This window comes from Podarcis bocagei, assembly GCF_964188305.1.
Source record: "Podarcis bocagei genome assembly, chromosome: 12".
In the NCBI taxonomy this organism is placed as follows: domain Eukaryota; kingdom Metazoa; phylum Chordata; class Lepidosauria; order Squamata; family Lacertidae; genus Podarcis; species Podarcis bocagei.
In genome coordinates this window covers 60,930,827-60,952,492 of record NC_138137.1, presented here as the reverse complement: position 1 = coordinate 60,952,492, position 21,666 = coordinate 60,930,827, and the positions used below count along the sequence as shown (strand labels likewise).

At 48.9% G+C, this 21,666-nt stretch overlaps 2 protein-coding genes across 3 annotated transcripts in view; one reads left to right on the top strand and one right to left on the bottom strand.

Moving 5' to 3' along the window:
• LOC308569548 (uncharacterized protein) overlaps positions 1-21,666 on the bottom strand; it is a 54,167-nt gene that overhangs the window by 30,317 nt on the left and 2,184 nt on the right. The window contains exons 3-5 of one of the 2 annotated variants that reach the window (XM_081163609.1): positions 20,347-20,520; positions 11,823-11,909; positions 7,203-8,268 (exon numbers count right to left, since the gene is read on the bottom strand). In XM_081163609.1, the coding sequence (XP_081019735.1) occupies positions 7,203-8,268; positions 11,823-11,909; positions 20,347-20,479 (1,286 nt within the window). In that variant the 5' untranslated portion in view covers positions 20,480-20,520. Of the gene's footprint in view, positions 1-7,202; positions 8,269-11,822; positions 11,910-20,346; positions 20,965-21,666 lie in introns of those variants that run through there. The other variant, XM_081163610.1, reaches the window with a different exon arrangement.
• Positions 3,950-5,218, top strand: LOC308569455 (tapasin-like; the record flags this gene model as incomplete). The annotated part of the gene is made up of 3 exons (XM_081163377.1): positions 3,950-4,317; positions 4,673-4,712; positions 4,949-5,218. Coding segments are annotated over 3 exons (678 nt in total), but the record flags the coding sequence as incomplete, so codon positions are not given.

Below are 21,666 nucleotides of genomic sequence, written 5' to 3'. Positions count from 1 at the left end.
GCTCAGAGGCCATCGAGGCAGCAGCCTCGTACCCTGGCCCCAGATGGGTGGGGTATAAATAATAAACTAAAATTCTCCGTCTTCTTCACCTGCTCACTAGCTAGCAGACTGAAAGTCTGTTGCAATATTAGGAGGGTACTTGAGAGCGACACCTGTCCCTTTGGAGCAAATGGCTCCGTTGGTAAAGCAGGAGACTCTGGATCCCAGGGTCGTGGGTTCGAGCCCCACGTGAGGCAAAAGATTCCTGCCTTGCAGGGGGTTGGACTGGATGACCCTTGGGGTCCCTTCCAACTCGACAATTCATAGAATCATAGAATCCTAGAGTTGGAAGAGACCACAAGGGCCATCGAGTCCAACCCCCTGCCAAGCAGGAAACACCATCAGAGCACTCCTGACATATGGTTGTCAAGCCTCTGCTTAAAGACCTCCAAAGTAGGAGACTCCACCACACTCCTTGGCAGCAAATTCCACTGGCGAACAGCTCTTACTGTCAGGAAGTTCTTCCTAATGTTTAGGTGGAATCTTCTTTCTTGTAGTTTGGATCCATTGCTCCGTGTCCGCTTCTCTGGAGCAGCAGGAAACAACCTTTCTCCCTCCTCTAGGTGACATCCTTTTATTCGAGGAGGAGGCGGGGAGATCGCCCCCTTTGTCGTATTTACTCCCCTTGCAACACTGGGGGGAAGGCAGAAACTCAGCAGGTGCAGCTTCTTTCCTTGCAGGGAGAGGAAGGGGCTGGCGGGGGAAACTTCTCGGGGGGGGGAAGAGTTGCTGGGTAGCATTGCAGGGGGTGGGACTAGATGTCCTTTGGGATCCAACCTACAGTTGTTTACTATTATTATTTTCAAACTATTTTTCCTTTTTAAAAGATCAGTGTAATTTAACAACACTAATAATAATAATAACAATAATAACAACTACTATATCATTATAAGAGTTAACAATTCCAATTCCATATATACTTATCTAATGTCTAGGTGATATTATTATCCCAAAACATAAATGTTGATTCTTAACCTACTGTATTTGGTATGAATGCATTCCAACCCTACAACTCTGTCTGATTATTTTATAATGGCCCTCTAGCAGATCCCACCGCAAGCCTCCAACTAATAAAGTTGCATTATGTCCCTGCTAACGGCCCCCAATTAAATAGAGTGGATCCACCTCACGGTTTGCCCATTAAATGAATTTCTGCCATTGACCACAGCCTCTCTTGTGTGAGGGAAAACTTGGTGATTTAGAGCCGAAGCTGAACAAAGAAGAAAAGTTTTATTTACCAAGAAAAAGCTGGTGTCAGGAGACGGGTTCTTTCAGGCAGAAGTCAACTTATTGCTTCAACTTGGAGGAAGTCACGGAATTAAACGCAGAAGTCCATGCGCAGCTTTTCTCAGGAGACCCGGCCCCTGCGGGATCTGATTTCTTTCTTTTTCCTTTCTCCTCCTGTGAAAATCTTAATCTTTTAAATTTTATTTTTATCAACTTGTTTTTATTATTGGTTGTTAGCCACCCTGGCTGGGGAGGGCGGGGTATAAATAAAAATTTATTATTATTATTATTATTCTCCAGCTCCATTTCCCAAAAAGCTGTTGCTTTCCGGCAGATGTTCCGCTTTCCGGACATGGTGGTCCAATGTTGAACTCCATTTCTGCCCCTTCTTCCCTCTGGTTCCTTGACTGAGGTGTGACAGGTGTCACTCACCATTCAAGGCTCTGGACGCAGCCCCCCTTCCCTGGCGGATTCCCACTTAGAATCATAGAATCATAGAATCCTAGAGTTGGAAGAGACCACCAGGGCCATCGAGTGCAACCCCCTGCCAAGCAGGAAACACCATCAGAGCACTCCTGACATATGGTTGTCAAGCCTCTGCTTAAAGACCTCCAAAGCAGGAGACTCCACCACACTCCTCGGCAGCAAATTCCACTGTCCAACAGCTCTTACTGTCAGGAAGTTCTTCCTAATGTTGAGGTGGAATCTTCTTTCTTGTAGTTTGGATCCATTGCTCCGTGTCCGCTTCTCTGGAGCAGCAGAAAACAACCTTTCTCCCTCCTCTATGTGACATCCTTTTATACATTTGAACATGGCTATCATATCACCCCTTAACCTCCTCTTCTCCAGGCTAAACATGCCCAGCTCCCTTAGCCGTTCCTCCTAAGGCATCGTTTCCAGGCCTTTGACCATTTTGGTTGCCCTCCTCTGGTCACGTTCCAGTTTGTCAGTGTCCTTCTTGAACTGTGGTGCCCAGAACTGGACACAGTACTCCAGGTGTGGTCTGACCAGAGCAGAATACAGTGGCACTATTACTTCCCTTGATCTAGATGCTATACTCCTATTGATGCAGCCCAGAATTGCATTGGCTTTTTTAGCTGCCGCGTCACACTGTTGACTCATGTCAAGTTTGTGGTCAACCAAGACTCCTAGATCCTTTTCACATGTACTGCTCTCAAGCCAGGTGTCACCCATCTTGTATTTGTGCCTTGGGGGGCTCCTGAGCGAGGGGCCCTTTCCCTCCGCTCCCCCCTTTCTCAGCCCCTCCAGAGAGATTCCCAGTCACAGGCCCAGGGGGTCCCCTTGTTCTGGGCTTCGGGGGGGGTCTTCTCCTCCTCAAATATCTTTTCCCCCCCAATGGAAGGAGACCCCGCTTCCACCTGCCTCCCCATAGCTTCTCCCCTTGAACTCCCGCCTGACTCCTCTCCCCAGACCCTCCAGACGGATTCTCCTCCCCACCTTCCCCTCCAAGGTCCCCCCTCAGACCATCCCTCTCCCCCTTTCTCCCTCCCTCAGAAAAGGCGCCTTTCATTTTCCCGCCAAAAGTGCTGGCTCCGCCCCCCGATGACTTGGGAGCCAATCAGAGCGAGGCTCCAGCAGCCTCCTGGTGGGATTTCTGAGGGACTGAATCCACTGACTGGCCTGGCTCTGCTGTCCATCACAGGCCCAAACAAGGGGGGCATCTGGCAGCTTCCCGATACCGATATCTATATATCACCTACGTCTGTCAATTACCTATCTGTTTTAAACTCTTAGGGTTTAGGATAATTTAAAATGACTGTGTAGGGTGCCAGACCAGAGCTGCATTATTATTATTATTATTATTATTATTATTATTATTATTATTATATTTATTTATTTATTTATTTATTTATTTATTTATTTATTTATACCCCGCCCATCTGGCTGGGCTTCCCCAGCCACTCTGGGCGGCTTCCAACAAAATATTAATTTACAGTAATCTGTCAAACATTAAAAGCTTCCCTAAACAGGGCTGCCTTCAGATGTCTTCTAAAAGTCTGGTAGTTGTTTCCTAGCCACTACCCTCTGCCTGGTTCCCTGTAACTTGGCTTCTCGCACTGAGGGAGCCCCCAGCGGACTTTTACTCGAAGGAGAGACCCACTGTTATGTACTGAGTTGAATAGGATCCAAACTGCAGCAGTCTGATTGGTCCTAGAACAATAGGATTCAGAATGCAGCAGTCTGATTGGTCCAAGGACAATGCAGCAGTATGATTGGTTGGCAGGAACCACCCAATCCTGCTCCAGATAGAAGTGAATCCACAACCTGATTGGCTTACAGTAGAATTCCGGAATTAGCCAATCATGTGCAGCCCATTGTGTAAATAATGTATATAAAGCAGATACTGTGAGGGGACATTCATTCATTCCTCCTCACCACTATGAGCTGAATAAAGAGCATGAAATCACTTTGCGACTCTGAGTATATTTCACCCACGGATATGAATAAAGCAAAGTTATTACGAGGGCCAACCACACACACAAAACCTTAATGGTACACTCATTTTGACTCGGTGGAGTGGTGCCATCAATGGATAATTTAAAATGACTGTGCAGAGTGCCAGAGCCTCTCAGTAATAAATAATAAATAATAATAATAATAATAATAATAATAATAATAATAATAATAATAATAATAATAATAATTTATTTATACCCCGATCGCTGGGGATCTCTCCCGCTCACCTCACCCTCCTTGCGCAGTGGTGCTGTTGGTCTTCACGCGGACGCCGTGCCTGGAGTCCTGCCTCGGGTGCCCGGCGATCCTGCATTGTGGCTTCTCGGCGCCAGCCTCGGCCTTCTCGGTGGAGTGGTGCCATCAGTTCCAGGGGGCCGGGAAGGTGGTGCTGGCCTACGATGGAGCCTCGCGGGGGTCTCCGTGGCCGAGCTGCTGCTGGACACCGAGGGCAGCAGCGCCTCCCTGTGCCTGCAGAGCATGGCCATTTGCCACGAGGGCACCTACATCTTCAACTTCTACCTGCCCCACCTGCATGCCCAGCAGGAGCTCAAGTTCAAGGTGGTGGGTGACTGAGTGACCGGGGGTCTCCCTCGCAGGGAGGATGGAGGGGAAGGGGAAAAGGGGGATCAGCTGCCCCCATTGAGCCAGCATCCTTTATTCTCACAGGGTCCAAATGCCGTCAAGGACCTAAGGATCCAGATAGACCGCTCCTGCGCCTGGAGGCTCCAAAAGAACACAGGGAGAGTGCTTAAACCTCGCAGTGGCCAAATAGCCCTGAGATACCTGCCTTGCAGATGACCCTTAGGTGCCCTTCTATTCTATAGTTCTATGACTATAAGAACCTAAGATAGACTACCTCTGTTCCTGGAAGCTCCATGGGAACAGACAAAGAGCCTGAGGCATTCAGTCCGGCCTCTTGTCCTTGCAGTGGCCAAATGCCCATAGGTAGCGCTTCCTGCCTTGCAGGGGTTGGTTTGATGACCCTTGGGGGTCCCTTCCACTTCTGCCATTCAAGCAATCCAGGGAGACTGCCCCTGGACTGGGAGGCTCCATAAGAAGAGTCGGCTGCTGGATCAAGCCCTGTCCTGTCCCTGCAGCAGCTGACCCGATGTCCTTCCCCCAGCCAGGATTTGAACCCAAGAGCCCCCCTCCCAGCAGCTGGGAGTCTGAAGCCTTGGCTGCCTGCAGCTCTCCTGGTTGTTAGCGGCTGGCGCTGCGCTCACTCCCTCTCCCCCCTCTACACATGCAGAGCCCCCCCCCAAGTGAAGCTGCGCCTATGAAGTTCTCGGTGCCCCCCAGCGCCCGTCCCTATCTGGCCTGTGAGGTCTCCGGCTTCTACCCTCTGGGTGCCTTGGTCAGCTGGAAGCGGAGGAGGTCCAGTGCCCCCAGGATGCCTTCCTGGATATCTGGGACTTGGGGCACCGCCAGGCCCCCAACGGCACCTTCAGCTTCACCTGCCTGTTGCCCGTCCTGACAGAGGACCACGGGGTCTCCTACGTCTGCCACATGGGCCACCCCGGGGTGGGCGATGCGGGGGGTCAAGAATAATAATAAAATAATAATAAATTTTATTTATATCCTGCCCTCCCCAGCCAAAACCGGGTTCAGGGCGGCTAACAACAATCAAATAAACAAAGAATCAAATAATCCAACATTCTAAAAACATTTCATTATAAAAATTAATAAAAATCAAATTAATGGCAACCGTTGAGCAAAATTCTGTACAGGTTGCCAGAGGAGGGAGTCAGGCTGGGCCCTGACCAAAGGCCTGGTGGAACAACTCTGTCTTGCAGGCCTTGCAGAAAGATGTCAGGTCCCGCAGGGCCCTAGTCTCTTGGGACAGAGCGTTCCACCAGATTGGAGCCACAGCCGAGAAAGCCCTGGCTCTAGTTGAGGCCAGCCTAACCTCCCTGTGGTCTGGGATCTCCAATATGTTTTTATTTGCAGACCGTAGGTTCCTCTGTGGGGCATACCAGGAGAGGCGGTCCCGTAGGTACGAGGGTCCTAGGCCGTATAGGGCTTTAAAGGTTAAAACCAGCACCTTAAACCTGATCCTGTACTCCACCAGGAGCCAGTGCAGCTGGTATAGTACTGGATGAATGTGATCTCGCAGTGAAGACCCCATAAGGAGTCTCGCCGCGGCATTCTGCACCCGCTGGAGTTTCTGGGTCAGTCTCAAGGGCAGCCCTACGTAGAGCGAGTTACAATAATCCAGTCTGGAGGTGACCGTCGCGTGGATCACAGTGGCTAGGTCAGGGTGAGAGAGATAAGGGGCCATCTGCTTAGCTTGGCGGAGATGAAAAAATGCTGCTTTTGTCATAGCTATAATCTGCACCTCCATAGAGAGGGAGGTATCGAAGATTACACCCAAACTCTTAACGGACGGTGCTGGCACTAATTGCGCCCCCTGCGGGTGCAATTCCTGACTCTCCTTTGCTGGAGACTTTGATGTGGAAGTTGGGTGGCCGGCTGTCCTGCAGAGACCGGTGGCTTTTTTGTCAGGAATCATAACAATGGAAATCAAGAAGACAAACAGACCATTTATTTATGTACGTCACAACTGCTGCCAGGATTCTAACTGCAAAAAATCAGAAAAGAGAAACCATCCCCTCAAAACTCAAATGGCAAACCAAATTGCTAGAATACATACAGTTAGCAAGGATAACCGGAGCAGTAAGAGGAAATACGATACAAGATGTTAATAAAGAATGGATAGTAATTAAAGAATACCTTAAAGTTTACTGTGATAACAAAAGCTTTATGGCAGATATCGAATGAGTCTTGTAATATACGGAAATATTGGAGAAAACTAGAACCAAAAAGGAGAATGTGAGATGGGGGGGGGGATTTAGGAAACTGTAAAAAAAATTAGTTCAAAATAGTACAATGGGTATAGTTGGAAGGCTTTTCTTTATCGTAAATAACATCATTTCTATTCTTTTTCTACTTCTTTTTTCTCTTTTCTTGTTTCCCTCTCATTTATACTTTTTGCATATTCATAATCTGTAATGTTTGAATATGTTTTATATTGTTTGTATTTTTAAGATTTCGGTATAATAAAGGTTTTACAATTATATAAAACAGGAAGAGGACAGTTGGAGGGGGGGAGGGACCTGCAAGGAACGCAGGGAAGGAAGGATCTCAGGGTGGGAGATATGGAAAAGAGGGGGGCACCCAGGGGAGAGCTGGGGGAGCCTGCCTTTCTATGGGTTGATAAATTATATGATATAGATGATACAAATGTGATAAAGGGTATTTTTAGTTATTCTGCCCCCTTCTCTTTTTTTATACACTTGTGTTTTGTAAGGTTTTAATTTTTTTTCCTTTTTGGTTTTCCCTCTGTATGAATTCTTTGATGGTTTGTGAGATTGTCGCTTCGACTGAACCTCTTTCCACATTCATGACATTGAAAAGCTTTCTCCCCTGTATGAATTGTGTGATGGGAAGAGAGCTGAGACCCCTTCCTGAAGCTCTTTCCACATTCAAAGCACTGATATGGTTTCTCCCCTGTATGAAATTTTTGATGCAAATTGAGACTGTGCCTGTGACTGAAGCTCTTTCCACATTCCAGGCATTGATATGGTTTCTCCTTTGTATGGATTTTTTGATGCGAAGAGAGATTGGAGCTCTGACTGAAGCTCTTTCCACATTCCAAGCACTGATAGGGTTTCTCCCCTGTATGAACTCTTTGATGGGAAGTGAGACTGTGCCTGAGACTGAAACTCTTTCCACATTCCAGGCATTGATATGGTTTCTCCTTTGTATGAATTCTTTGATGGGAAATGAGATGATCCTTCCGGCTGAAGCTCTTTCCACATTCCAAGCACTGATAGGGTTTCTCCCCTGTATGAATTTTTTGATGGGAAGTCAGATGGTGGCTGTAACTGAAGCTCTTTCCACATTCCAAGCACTGATAGGGTTTCTCCCCTGTATGAATTCTTTGATGGGAAGTGAGATGTGCCCTTTTACTGAAGCTCTTCCCACATTCCAAGCACTGATATGGTTTCTCCCCTGTATGAATTTTGTGATGGGAAACGAGATTCACCCTCTGACTGAAGCTCTTTCCACACTCCAAGCACTTATGGAGTTTCTCGTTTGTATGAATTGTTTGATGGGCAGTGAGATGATTTTTCCTACTGAAGCTCTTCCCACACTCCAAGCACTGATAGGGTTTCTCTCCTGTATGAATTCTTTGATGGGAAATGAGACTATCCTTCTGATTGAAGCTCTTTCCGCACTCTAAGCACTGATAAGGTTTTTCCTTTATATGAATTTGTTGATGGGAAGTGAGATGACTGTGACTGAAGCTCTTTCCACATTCCAAGCACTGATACAATTTCTCCCTACTCTTTGTTCTTTTGTGTGAAGTGAGGCTATCTCTCTGTACGAAGTATTTTCTTTGATGGGAGGTGGTCTGGGACCTCTGACGGATGTTCTCTCCACACTCTGAATATTTATATGACTTCTCCACTATGTGGATTCTGTTCTGGTCCCCCTTGTTCTTTCCTTCTAATTCATCACCATCTGCAATGAAGAGAGAAGCTAATTAGACCCTCAGGAAGAAATGGTGCTCCAGATTATTGAGCAATGTTAATAAATGCCTGTGAGAGAGGAAGAACTGAAGAAAGTTAGATGTGAGGCCTTACTATAGTTTTCACTGCCTTGGTTGGTATTAACTGACATTCTTAAGGAAACCTATCCGTTCTTAAGTGCTCACTCGGCGGACAAATCCTGAAGCTGAGACTCAACAACAATTAACTGACTTATTGCTTGGCTTTTACAGTAGTACCTCAGGTTACATACGCTTCAGGTTACATACGGTTCAGGTTACATACGGTTCAGGTTACAGACTCCGCTAACCCAAAAATAGTACCTCGGGTTAAGAACTTTGCTTCAGGATGAGAACAGGGATCATGCGGTAGCGGCATGGTGGCAGCGGGAGGCATGACGGGAATTTCAGTCGGTCGGAATGAGTATAAAGTGAAAGCCTTTGCCGATGACTTGGTACTAACATTAGAAAATCCAGCTACAAGTGCTAAAGAAGTATTAGAAGAGATAGAACAGTTTGGGCAAGTGGCAGGTTTTTAATTGAACAAAAAGAAAACTAAAATGATTGTTAAAAATATGAAACAGGACCTGGTGGAAGTGCTGCAGAAACAAATTGGTATAGAAGCGGTTAAAAAAATTAAATATTTAGGAATTTGGTTAACTACTAAAAACATTGATCTTTTCCAAAATAATTATATACCAGTGTGGAATGGAATTTAAAAGAGATGTGGAAATATGGGGAAGGATGAAATTGTCATTTGGGGGAAGGATTTCTGCTATCAAAATGAATGTGCTACCAAAGATGTTATTTTTGTTTCAGTCAATTCCAATAATCAAAGGGGCAACAATTTTTAAAGAATGGCAAAAAACAATTTCAAGATATATCTGGGGAAGAAGCCGAGAATACAGTATAAGTTATTAACAGATGCTAAAGAATGAGGAGACTTCGTCCTGCCAGATTTGAAATTGTATTATGAAGCATCTTGTCTCTGTTGGTTAAAGGAATGAATGGTATTAGAAGATACAGATTTGTTAGACTTAGAAGGTTATGATAATAGATTTGGTTGGCACGCATATCTATGGTATAATAAAGCAAAAGTCCATAAAGGATTTGGAAACCACATATTTCGAAGATCTCTAATAGAAATATGGGATAGGTATAAAAACCTATTGGAACAAAAAACACCACACTGGTTATCTCCATTAGAAGTAATGAGTGTGAAAAAGATCAATATGCAAGGAAACTGGATAACTGATGGGAGATTAATACAAAAAGAAGGAAGTAAATGGAAGATGAAACCATATGAAGAAGTTATGGAATATGTAAGAGATTGGCTACACTATCGTCAGGTCAATGAAATGTTTAAACAGGACTTCAAAGAGATAGGATTTGATGAAAATAAGTTTGAAGTTGAGATATTAAGTAATAAGTATAAAATTTTGTCTAAAATGTATAAACTGCTGCTTGAATGGCATTTGAAGGATGAGGAGCTTAAGTCGATTATGATTCATTGGGCTAAAGACTTCAGGTACAATAATACAGCTGAATGCTTGGGGGAAATTATGGAAGGAAGGTTTAAAATTTACTGCATGCAATGCCTTAAAAGAAAATGTGATGAAAATGTTTTATAGATGGTATATTACACCTGTCAAACTGGCTAAAATGTATAAAGTAAGCAATAAATGTTGGAAATGTAAAGAAAAAGAAGGAACTTTTTATCACATGTGGTGGGAATGTAAAAAGGTGAAAAACTTCTGGGAAATGATATATAACGAGATGAAAAAAATGTTGAAATATACGTTAATTAAAAAACCAGAAGCATGTTTACTAGGCATTGTCGGGGATGATATAAATAGAAATGATTGTGAGCTGTTTTTGTATGCAATGACGGCAGCAAGAATATTATTGGCACAAAAATGGAAGCAATAAGAACTACTGACGAAAGAAGATTGGATGATGAAATTAATGGACTATGCAGAACAAGATAAACTAACGGGAAGAATTCGAAACCGGCGGGACCAGAGATTCACAGAAGATTGGCGTAAATTTACAGACTATTTGAAAAGTAATTGTGATGACCAGATTACATTTGTAGATTTACAGGAAGTTTGTAAGGGGAATAATTTGAATTATTGCATGATGGATGATGTTAGTTATGATAATTAAAGGCAATATGAATTTAAGAAATGCAGAAGAAATTATAAAAATGGGAGATCACCAGAGGTGCTGATGGAAGTCCAAAAAGATTGTATAAGAGGTGAAATTTTGTGGAATGTATGATAATTATTTTGTTTTAAAATTAGTAAAAATTATTATTATTATTTTAAAAAAGAAGAACTTTGCTTCAGGATGAGAACAGAAATCGTGCTCCAGCGGCCCGGCAGCAGCAGGAGGCCCCATTAGCTGAAGTGGTACCTCAGGTTAAGAGCAGTTTCAGGTTAAGAACGGACCTCTGGAACGAATTAAGTACTAACCCGAGGTACCACTGTATCTGGGATAGATTTTGTTTGGCTCAATCATGGAATCCACTCCATCTCTGAAGTCAGTCATCTCTTTGGTCAACCAAATACAGGCAGAAGCAAAAGCAAAAATAAAAACAACAAACCTGATAGAAGTTACATCAACTTCACTAAAAACTCTGAAGCCGACATTTAAGAAGGCCTTAGCAGTTCAGACAAGCCTGGTCATTGTTTAAAAAGGCATCAATAGACAAAGAACATTCACAGAGAAGACTATTGATATCCCTCCATTCAGGGATCATGGTGGGGATGTTAGAATCCCAGATGCTATTGGTCTCCATCCATAAGTGGGATGTAATCCACTGGGAGCAGTCAAGTACAGCATTCCTTGTTTTGCTAGAGTGGACATGCAAGGGAATGTTTGGTTCAGCCAGTTGAAACTTCCTGTTCCTCCTGGTCTGGATCATCCTTCCTTGCATGGGACTAGTGGGTGGGCGTGACCTTTCCAGACCTGGTAAAAGGCCAAGTCACCTGCCGCCTTTCTTTTTCTTCCCCTTTTTGTCCTGCCTGCTTCCTGCCTCACCTGGACTGGACTGCTGGCTGCCATAGCAGTTCCCCAGGTCATCTCCCATATGGGGTAAACCTGTTTGTACGTGTTTGTAACTAAGCCTCAAGTCTGCCTTCAGGGATCACACTGTGATCGGCCAGATCATAAGTAAAACTACTTTTCGTTTCTTATGAATAAGACTGTGTTGTCTTTATTCTTTTAGGAGGGATTCAAAAGGGTCTTACCAGGAATATTAGAACATATCTCAATCTAGACAAGCCAGACTGAATTGCTAGTTGTCTTAAGAAACTCACACGAATTTGCAACTAGTTTTCTGCTGTGTAAAGGGGAATGCACTCTGCTAAGTGAAGAAACTTGCTAGCGCAAGTTAGGAAGGATATTAATAAACAATAGATTCTCTCCTGGCACCCTCAACATTCCCACACCAAATAGTGGAGGTTCATCACATAGAGGTATGTATGGAATCTCAAAATTGATCTTATGATCCAACAGGGAGTTTTACCAAGAGGGTCCATGATCCCACGATTCTCCTCCTTGTCTTCCTTATGCAGAGCTCTCTGGTCAGGATCCTGCAACGCCCATGCCTCATCTATGAAACAAACAGCAACATCTTCACCTGCACATTCCCCATTAGCAGTTACCTCAATCTGATTGGTCTAAATTTAAATTTATACGTAAATAACTTTCTTCACCTTGAGCCTCCCTCCCATGTTCACGAGGAGACCAACTCTGTATTGTTTCATTGATAACACAAGAGGAAAAATGACTATGACTCACACTTAATCTAATCACAACGGCCACAAGAGCTCCTGACTAGGCATTCAACTATGTGATGTTGAATGTTCTCTGTTCTCTCCTGTTCCCCTGTTTTTTGTTTCAATTTAAACCAAATCATGAACCCAATAATGATGAACCATATGTTATAGATCAGTGGTCAGCAAACTTTTTCAGTAGGGGGTCGGTCCACTGTCACTCAGACCTTGTGGGGGGCCGAACTAAATTTTTTTTGGAGGGGGGGAATGAATGAATTCCTATGCCCCACAAATAACCCAGAGATGTTGTCAGAGCTGCTTGAAGATCCTAGCTCACAGAGGATCACGCTAGCCAGCGATCATTAAGTAAAAGTCTTTATTGAATTACAGTTTCCATTCTCACGCTGCTGCGCGCAAACTCTACGTCTAGTAGCTAGATCGGCGAAGCTCCGTCTGAATCTCCGCCCCTTGTGCACCAACTTAATATCCTAGCCTTGCTCCACCTTTTCCGCCTGACTGTCCTCCTCTGGGTCCCTCTACCCCCCGGGGCTTCTTCCTTCCGGGATTCTTCTGACGCTGACCCGGACCCTCCTGCCTCCTTGCGCCGGGCTTTAGGACCTGGTTCCCTTTCGGGGCTGCTTACTGCGCCGCCTTCCTCTGCATTTGAACTTGGCGCGCGCGCCCAACCTTCCACCTTCCTCTTAACCGTTTCTTCGCTCCCCGATGGAGGTGTGGCCACTCCTGACTCATGCCCTCCCTCCTGTGGCGAGCTGCCAGCGCTTCCCCCCTGGCTCCCTTCCTCTTCCCTGCTTCCTGGCGGTGACGCTGGTCCCGATTTCCAGCTGCTCCCCCCTGAGTCCCTTCTGGCTCTATCTTCCTGGGGTGCCCCCCTTGACTCCCCCCTTGCCCTGGCCACTGGTGCTCCTTTCTGTGAATCCTCTGATTCACTGGAAAGACTAGGAGATCTCGGGTCGTCGTCATCACTCATCTTTTCTTCTGCCTCCTCCCCTTCGCTCTCTGTTTCCTCCCTTGCCCGTGCCTCTGCTCCTAAACCCCTGACATCCATCCCCCCCTCGAAGCCCCCCATTCCCCCCTCCCCTCCTTCCGGTGCTGGAGCTGGGGGCTGCTGTTGCAAAGGGACGAACGTCGGATATCGTTCGCTTCCCGTGGCGGGCCTCCATCTGAAGTCTTCCGGTTCTTCCTCCCTGCTCTCGTCGACGACAGTCACCTCCGCTTCCATCTCTGTGCCGCCGTGCTCGAAACCAGGGTCGTCCCCGAAAATGTCCATGTCCGTCTCTCCCTCACTTCCTCCTGGCGGCGTTGCTCGTCCTGAGCATTCCAGCCACTTTCTGCGGAACTGCTCCTCTGGCCTATCGTCCCACCAATACGAGGGTTCTGAGGCGGATCCCGAGGGTGACCCCTCCGGGGAACGGACGTCTCGTGTCGGTTCCTCGTCCGAGTCGAACCCCCGGAACGTGCTGGCCGAAAGCGTGGGCGTGAAAAGCCAGTCGTCGAAAAAGTCTGCTGGCATAGGTCTATGTGGGAAGAGGGCATGAAACTCGTCTTTGAGCAGAGGTTCGTCTAAGGCGTAGCCCGGCACCCAGCTGTTCGCACTGGCCGGGGTGCCCTCCTTGGCGAGAAAGTATTCTACCCCCTCTTCCCCCCATCTGGAGTCCAAAATCTCCGTGACTTCGTTGATGCGCTCCTTCTGTGCCACTCCCGCGTGCCCTGTTCTGTCTCTGGCCGGACTCGGCGCCGTTCCGGGTTCCTGGAACCTGTGCGGTGCCTTGTAGGGAGTGAGCACCGATCTGTGGAATACCGGATGCATTCTGGAACCCTCCGGAAGTGCCAGTCTGAAAGCTACCGGGTTGACCTGCTCTTCGACTTGGTAGGGCCCCAGTTGCTTATGCCCTAGTTTCTTCTTGGCCAACGACCTGGCCGGCACTGCGTGGGCTGCTAACCAAACCCAGTCTCCCACTTGGAGCTCTTCTCCAACCCTTCTGTGCTTGTCTGCTTGTACCTTGTATGCGTGCTTGGCCAGCTCCAGGTGGCGCCTCAGCTGATCGTGGACTTCCTGCAGCTCCGACGCGAACGCATCTGCTGTCTGCGGCTCCCCCTCCCCCATTCTTTCCAGTCCCGGGAAGGTTCTGGGGTGCCTCCCGTTGTTGGCGAAGAACGGCGTGACCCCCGTGGACACGTGCTTCGTGTTGTTGTAGGCGAACTCGGCAAGCGGCAGGTAATCCACCCACGTCGCAGGCTGTTGATTTGCATAACATCTCAGGTACTGCTGCATGATGGCATTGACCCGCTCCGCTTGCCCGTTGGTCTGCGGGTGTCTCGCCGACGCCAGGTTGATCTTGACGTTCAGGAAGCCCATCAGCTTCTGCCAGAAATTCGAGATGAACTGCCGCCCCCGGTCGGACAGAATAGACCGTGGCAGACCGTGAACCTTGAACACGTGGTCTATGAACAGTTTGGCGGTTTGCTCCGCCGTGGCCACCTTAGCACACGGAATGAAATGGGCCATCTTGGAAAACAGGTCCACCACCACCAGCACTGCCGTCCTGCCCCTTGAGCTGGGCAGATCCGTGACAAAGTCCAGGGCCACCCTTTCCCAAGGTTCGACCGGAGTTTGCAGCGGTTCCAACAGTCCGGCCGGCGGTTTGTGCACTGGCTTGGCCCTCTGGCAGGTGTCACACCTCGCCACGTAGTCTGCGACCTCCCCTCTCATTCCAGGCCACCAGAAATCCCTGGCTACTAATTCCACCGTCTTCTCCTTGCCAAAGTGCCCGGCCGTGGGCGCGTCGTGCAGCTGCTGCAGCACCTTGGCTCGAAGTTCGTCTCCCGGCACGTAGATGGCCCCTTTACGGATGAGCAATCCATCTCTTAGCTGGAAACCGTCGGCCGCTGCCTTGCCCCTTTGCACCTCTGCCATCTTTGCTTGTGCGAAGGAGTCCCCCTGCAACGCTCGTCGCACCGCCTCTAGGTCCACGGTCGCCGCGGCGCACGCCCACACTGTCGGTGCGAAGATGTGCATGGCGGCCGCTGGTGTTGCGTCCTCCAGATACTGTGGCTTACGGGAGAGAGCGTCTGCCATGATGTTGGTGTCCCCCGGGACATACTCTATTCGGAAGTCGAAGTTCGCAAAGAACTCAGCCCAACGTATCTGCCTCTGGTTCAGGAACTGTGCCGTGCGCCAGTGCTCTAGATTCTTGTGGTCCGTGCAAACCTGCACCGTGTGCTTGGCGCCGATTAGAAAGTGCCTCCACGCCTTGAACGCTGCGTGAATGGCCAGCAACTCCCTGTCCCATATGGTGTAGTTCTGCTCGGACTTGCTGAGCTTCCTGGAGTAAAACGCTCCCGGTCGCCACACCCCCTGCGGGTCTTTCTGCAGCAGGACCGCCCCCACGGCTCTGTCCGAAGCGTCTGTCTCCACCCTCATCGGCTTGCTGGGGTTGACATGAAGCAGCTGCTCTTCCGACGCGAAGAGACGCTTGAGTGCCTGGAAGGACTGCTCCGCCTGCTCTGTCCAAATGAACTTCTTTTTCTTGGAGCTAAGCGTGTCAGTGATGGCCGCCGTCTGCATCGCGAAGCCCTTGATAAACTTGCGATAGAAGTTCGCAAAGCCGACAAACCGTTGGACCTCCTTCCGGTTGCGCGGGCTCTTCCAATCCAACACCGCTCGAACCTTGGCGCTGTCCATGGCGAGCCCCTTGTCAGACAGCTTGTAGCCCAGAAAATCCACCTCCGTCACGTCGAATTGGCACTTCTCCAGCTTGGCGTAGAGCCTATGTTGCTTTAGCCTGCTCAGCACTTCCTTGACGTGTTTGTCATGCTCCTGCTGCGACTCCGAAAAGATCAGGATGTCATCTAAGAAACAGACGCACGTCTTGTAGAGAAGCCCCGCCAACACGTGATGCATAAATGCTTGAAAAACGTGGGAGCCATTTTGCAATCCAAAAGGCATAACTCTATATTCGTAGGTCCCCAGTGGCGTGAACATGGCTGTCTTCCACTCATCACCCTCCCGCATGCGAATGAGGTTGTACGCCCCCCGCAGGTCCAACTTGGTGAACACTCTGCCCTTCCGTACCTTTGCGAGGAGGTCGTCAATTCGGGGCATGGGGAAGTCCGATGGCCTAGTCACACTGTTCAAAATCCTGTAATCCACTACGAGTCTCTTTTGGGGCGTGTCCCGCTTCTTAACAAAGAATACGGGACTGCCCCCCACTGCCTTGGACTCCCGGATGAAGCCGCGCTGCAAATTATGATCAATGAACTCCTTGAGTTCTTGCAGTTCGTCCTCTGACATGGAATACAGTCTCCCTTTAGGCAGCGCCGCCCCCGGCAGCAGGTCAATTTTGCAGTCATATGGTCTGTGAGGGGGTAGCCTGTCTGCCTCCTTCTCGCAGAAAACTTCCAAAAATTCAGCGTACTTGTGGGGAATCGCTTGCAGCGTGCCTAGCAGCAGCTGTGACTCCTCTTCCTCTCCTTCCTGCCTGGGCACGATGCAATGTTCAGCACAAAAGGAAGAGCCGAAGGTCAGCTGCCTCTGGTACCAAGCCATCGTTGGGCTGTGCTTGTCCAGCCAACTCATGCCCAATACAACGGGCGTGTCAGATAGTTGAGTGACGTTGAAGCTGATGATTTCTCTGTGATTCCCAAGTCGCATCACCATTGGTGGCGTCTGCTTCACCACTTGCCCCCCGAGCAGCTCCCTGCCATCCACCGTGACAACCTGCAGGGGCAGTGTGGCCGGCAGCAACTGCACAGCGTGCCTGTCGACAAAGTCCTGCCCTATAAAGTCCGCATTGCTGCCTGAGTCAATGGTGATTGGCACGTCTATGGTGATTCCATTGGGCAGCTGGAGAGATGCTGTGAGCCTCACTACTGGTTTGGGCGGGAGGGGGTTCACGGGCTGTAAAATCTCTGGGGACTGCGTCACTAACACGTCTGGCTGGGCCCCAGTGCCTCTTCCTCCAGCCAGACTGCGTCGTTTCCCTGCTGTGGTCCTCCTTGCTGCGTTGCTGCAGTCACCATTGCTGAGGCTGCAGTGAGCTTGTGGGGCCTCTGGGGACACTCTTTTGCCATATGCCCTGGTTCCTCACAGACGTAACACTTCCTGTTCCCTCTAGGAGGCTTCGCTTTCACTGCTGCCGGTGCTAGGGCTCTGGTTGCTGACTGAGCCCTTGCACCTCCAACCTCCATAGGTTCGGCTCCTCCTCCTGGCGGAGGCGTGGATTGCGCCCGCGCTGCTTCTCTGGGAAGGAAGGAGGGGCCCCCGGCTGGTTCGCGCCCTCCACGCCCTTCGTCCTTGCTCCACGGACGTCCTTCCAGCCTCACCCCCACTGCCAGTGCCCTCTGAACGACCTCCTGGGTGGTTCGGGGTCTCTCCCCCCTCGCGATCTCATCTTTAATCGAGTTGTGCAGCCCCTCCCAAAAGAGGTCTCTTACAGGAGCCGAATCTCTGTCCCATTCCAGGGCACTGACCAAGGCGAAAAAGCGGGCATGATACTGCCTGACGCTGGCCCTCCCTTGTCTCAGCCCATGCACCTCCTTCCGTGCCAGATCCACGTCAATACTTGATAAAAAGCACCCATCCATCGCTTTAATAAAGGCATCCGCATTCTGGAGCGCCGGATCCTTATCTCTCCATAAATTACGTAGCCATGCTTTCGCATCCCCATGCAGATGGGACATGATGAACCCCACTCTCTCTTGTTCATCTCTAAAGTCTTTATGCAGCAGTTGCAGTGCGCACAGTACGTCGGCTCTAAAGTTGGGATACTGTTGCAGGTTCCCATCGAAGTGAGAGACCAGCCCGCCTGTCCGTCTCGCCAACCCAATTCCCTCCTGCCGGGGTGTCTGCTTTGTCAGCACGTCTAACCTGACCTGGAGATCCCTGCAGGCGGCAGCTGCCTCCTCCTCTCTCTTCCTGGATGCGAGAACCTCGGCGTTCAGTTGTGCCACTGCTTTTCTGAGGTCCTCTATCTGCTGCTCAGCCGTCATGTCGTCTGCCGTTCGTGAGCTCGCTAGTAGGCACCTGTTTCTCTCCCCTCCTCGAGGCTGTAGATGCCCACAATGGGGAGACGGAGCTTACTGTCAGAGCTGCTTGAAGATCCTAGCTCACAGAGGATCACGCTAGCCAGCGATCATTAAGTAAAAGTCTTTATTGAATTACAGTTTCCATTCTCACGCTGCTGCGCGCAAACTCTACGTCTAGTAGCTAGATCGGCGAAGCTCCGTCTGAGTCTCCGCCCCGTGTGCACCAACTTAATATCCTAGCCTTGCTCCACCTTTTCCGCCTGACTGTCCTCCTCTGGGTCCCTCTACCCCCCGGGGCTTCTTCCTTCCGGGATTCTTCTGACGCTGACCCGGACCCTCCTGCCTCCTTGCGCCGGGCTTTAGGACCTGGTTCCCTTTCGGGGCTGCTTACTGCGCCGCCTTCCTCTGCATTTGAACTTGGCGCGCGCGCCCAACCTTCCACCTTCCTCTTAACCGTTTCTTCGCTCCCCGATGGAGGTGTGGCCACTCCTGACTCATGCCCTCCCTCCTGTGGCGAGCTGCCAGCGCTTCCCCCCTGGCTCCCTTCCTCTTCCCTGCTTCCTGGCGGTGACGCTGGTCCCGATTTCCAGCTGCTCCCCCCTGAGTCCCTTCTGGCTCTATCTTCCTGGGGTGCCCCCCTTGACTCCCCCCTTGCCCTGGCCACTGGTGCTCCTTTCTGTGAATCCTCTGATTCACTGGAAAGACTAGGAGATCTCGGGTCGTCGTCATCACTCATCTTTTCTTCTGCCTCCTCCCCTTCGCTCTCTGTTTCCTCCCTTGCCCGTGCCTCTGCTCCTAAACCCCTGACAGATGTATTTTAAATAAAAGGACACATTCTACTCATGTAAAAACACGCTTGTCAGGGGTTTAGGAGCAGAGGCACGGGCAAGGGAGGAGACAGAGAGCGAAGGGGAGGAGGCAGAAGAAAAGATGAGTGATGACGACGACCCGAGATCTCCCAGTCTTTCCAGTGAATCAGAGGATTCACAGAAAGGAGCGCCAGTGGCCAGGGCAAGGGGGGAGTCTAGGGGGGCACCCCAGGAAGATAGAGCCAGAGGGGACTCAGGGGGGAGCAGCTGGAAATCGGGACCAGCGTCACCGCCAGGAAGCAGGGAAGAGAAAGGGAGCCAGGGGGGAAGCGCTGGCAGCTCACCACAGGAGGGAGGGCATGAGTCAGGAGTGGCCACGCCTCCATCGGGGAGCGAAGAAACGGTTAAGAGGAAAGTGGAAGGTTGGGCGCGCGCGCCAAGTTCAAATGCAGAGGAAGGCGGCGCAGTAAGCAGCCCCGAAAGGGAACCAGGTCCTAAAGCCCGGCGCAAGGAGGCAGGAGGGTCCGGGTCAGCGTCAGAAGAATCCCGGAAGGAAGAAGCCCCGGGGGGTAGAGGGACCCAGAGGAGGACAGTCAGGCGGAAAAGGTGGAGCAAGGCTAGGATATTAAGTTGGTGCACACGGGGCGGAGACTCAGACGGAGCTTCGCCGATCTAGCTACTAGACGTAGAGTTTGCGCGCAGCAGCGTGAGAATGGAAACTGTAATTCAATAAAGACTTTTACTTAATGATCGCTGGCTAGCGTGATCCTCTGTGAGCTAGGATCTTCAAGCAGCTCTGACAACGCTGATTCCCAGACAATCTGCGGGCTGGATTGAGAAAGCGATTGGGCCGTATCCGGCCCCCGGGCCTTAGGTTGCCTATCCATGTTATAGATATTCCTGCAAATGTATTCTGCTATTTTGAGATGTACAAATGACATGAGAAGACTCAGTCTACACATTTGTATCATTTATCAGTCCTATGATCCTTGTTTTTAAAAGCAAATAAAAGTTATACAAAAAGGAAAAAAGGGGCAACACACGGAGACCTCATCTGCGTTCAATCTGCAAAGCGGGATCAGGTTACTTTAAAGAGTCGTGGCTTCTAGTGCTGCCGATGGATCGGTAAGTAGTTTGACATTGGTAGGGCATTCAGAGCACAGCACTGGTTTTAGACATTTTGAGCTGCTAGTACATCACGGTGGTCAGAGAGCTGTGATGTATTCCTAGCTCAAATTGCCTGCAGATGACAAAGGCGCAGGCAGGCAGGCAGGCAGGTGGGTGGAGGAGCCCGGAAAGGTGCTCTCCTTCTCCATCTCCATCCGCCTGCCTGCCTCATCCCACCTCCAAACTGAGCAAGCTCCAATACCTCTCCGGCTCCATCCCTCCATGTCCCCATCTCCATTCCCCTGGGACTCACCAGATCTCTCGGAGGTCCCTGGGAGGGAACGCTCAGAAGTTGTGGGGAGCGATGCAGGAGACAACCTGACCAGGTCAACCGTCCATCTCCCCCCTTCCATCCTCACTAGCTTTGCCGGATCCGTCTCGTTCATCCTCCCTGATGAGTCGAGGAGCCAAAACAAGCTTCAGGGTCCTGGAAGAGAGGAAGAAGGCCCTGCAGGGATTTTCATACAACTTAATTCCCTACTTAAAGGAAATCGGCAGGATAACAAAGCTGGGATATAGTTGGCATGTAAACTGTGTAACAGATCAGTTCTTATATACGTTATGTCTAAATAGAAGCTTTTTGTGTTCCACACATGTACAAATAAATCTCATGTACCTCATGTAAATATGTACTGCAAGTAGAGGAGTTTTCTAACAAAGAAGGCTTTAAATTTGCTTTACAGTCGTTTGCTACATGTGCTACTCCACGAGTAATCTATGTGATTAAGTGTCCTTGTGGGTTACTTATATGTAGGTCACACCATTAGACCCATCAAAGTTAGAATATCAGAACACCGTTCCAGAATCAGAAACAGTGTTGTTGACGCGCCTTTAGTGCAACATTTTATTCAAGAATCACATTCAGATGAAGATTTAACTCTCTTTGTAATCTGGGCATATCAAGGACCTGTAGAAGAAGCCAAAAAGATTCTTATGCAGAAAGAAACCAGATTTATTTTCCTGCTCTATTCTTTGCATCTCTCAGGTTTAAATACAGAAATAGAATATAGTTTTTTTCTATGAGCTACTATCAATATCTTGATATACCATTGATAACCTTAAAAATCTACCTTGAATATGGTGGTTTCAAGGGGGTCACTTTAAGAGAAAAACACTTTGCTGTAGATTGCTACCACCTGTAACTAGAAACAGCAGCTGCATACAACAACTATACTTTGCGAAGGCAGATGTGGAACATTACAAAGAAAAGTTCATCTTTGGCAAGTACTGCTCCTTAAAGTTGTTGCATTTGACATTTGTATTTGCAAAGACATACGTGGAACACAAAACGCTTCTATTTGGACGTTATGCTTAAAAAAACTGATTCATTTGTAAATACGTGGAACACAAAAACTTCTATTTGGACATTACGTATATAAGAACCGATCTATTTGTATTTCCTGTTCTAAATGTTGGTCTTTAATTGCTTCACCTCCAGGCTTGATTATTGTAACTCACTCTACGCGGGGCTGCCCTTGAAGCTGTCCCAGAAACTCCAGCGGGTGCAGAATGCTGCGGCGAGACTCCTTACGGGGTCCTTGCTGCGGGATCACATTCACCCAGTGCTCTACCA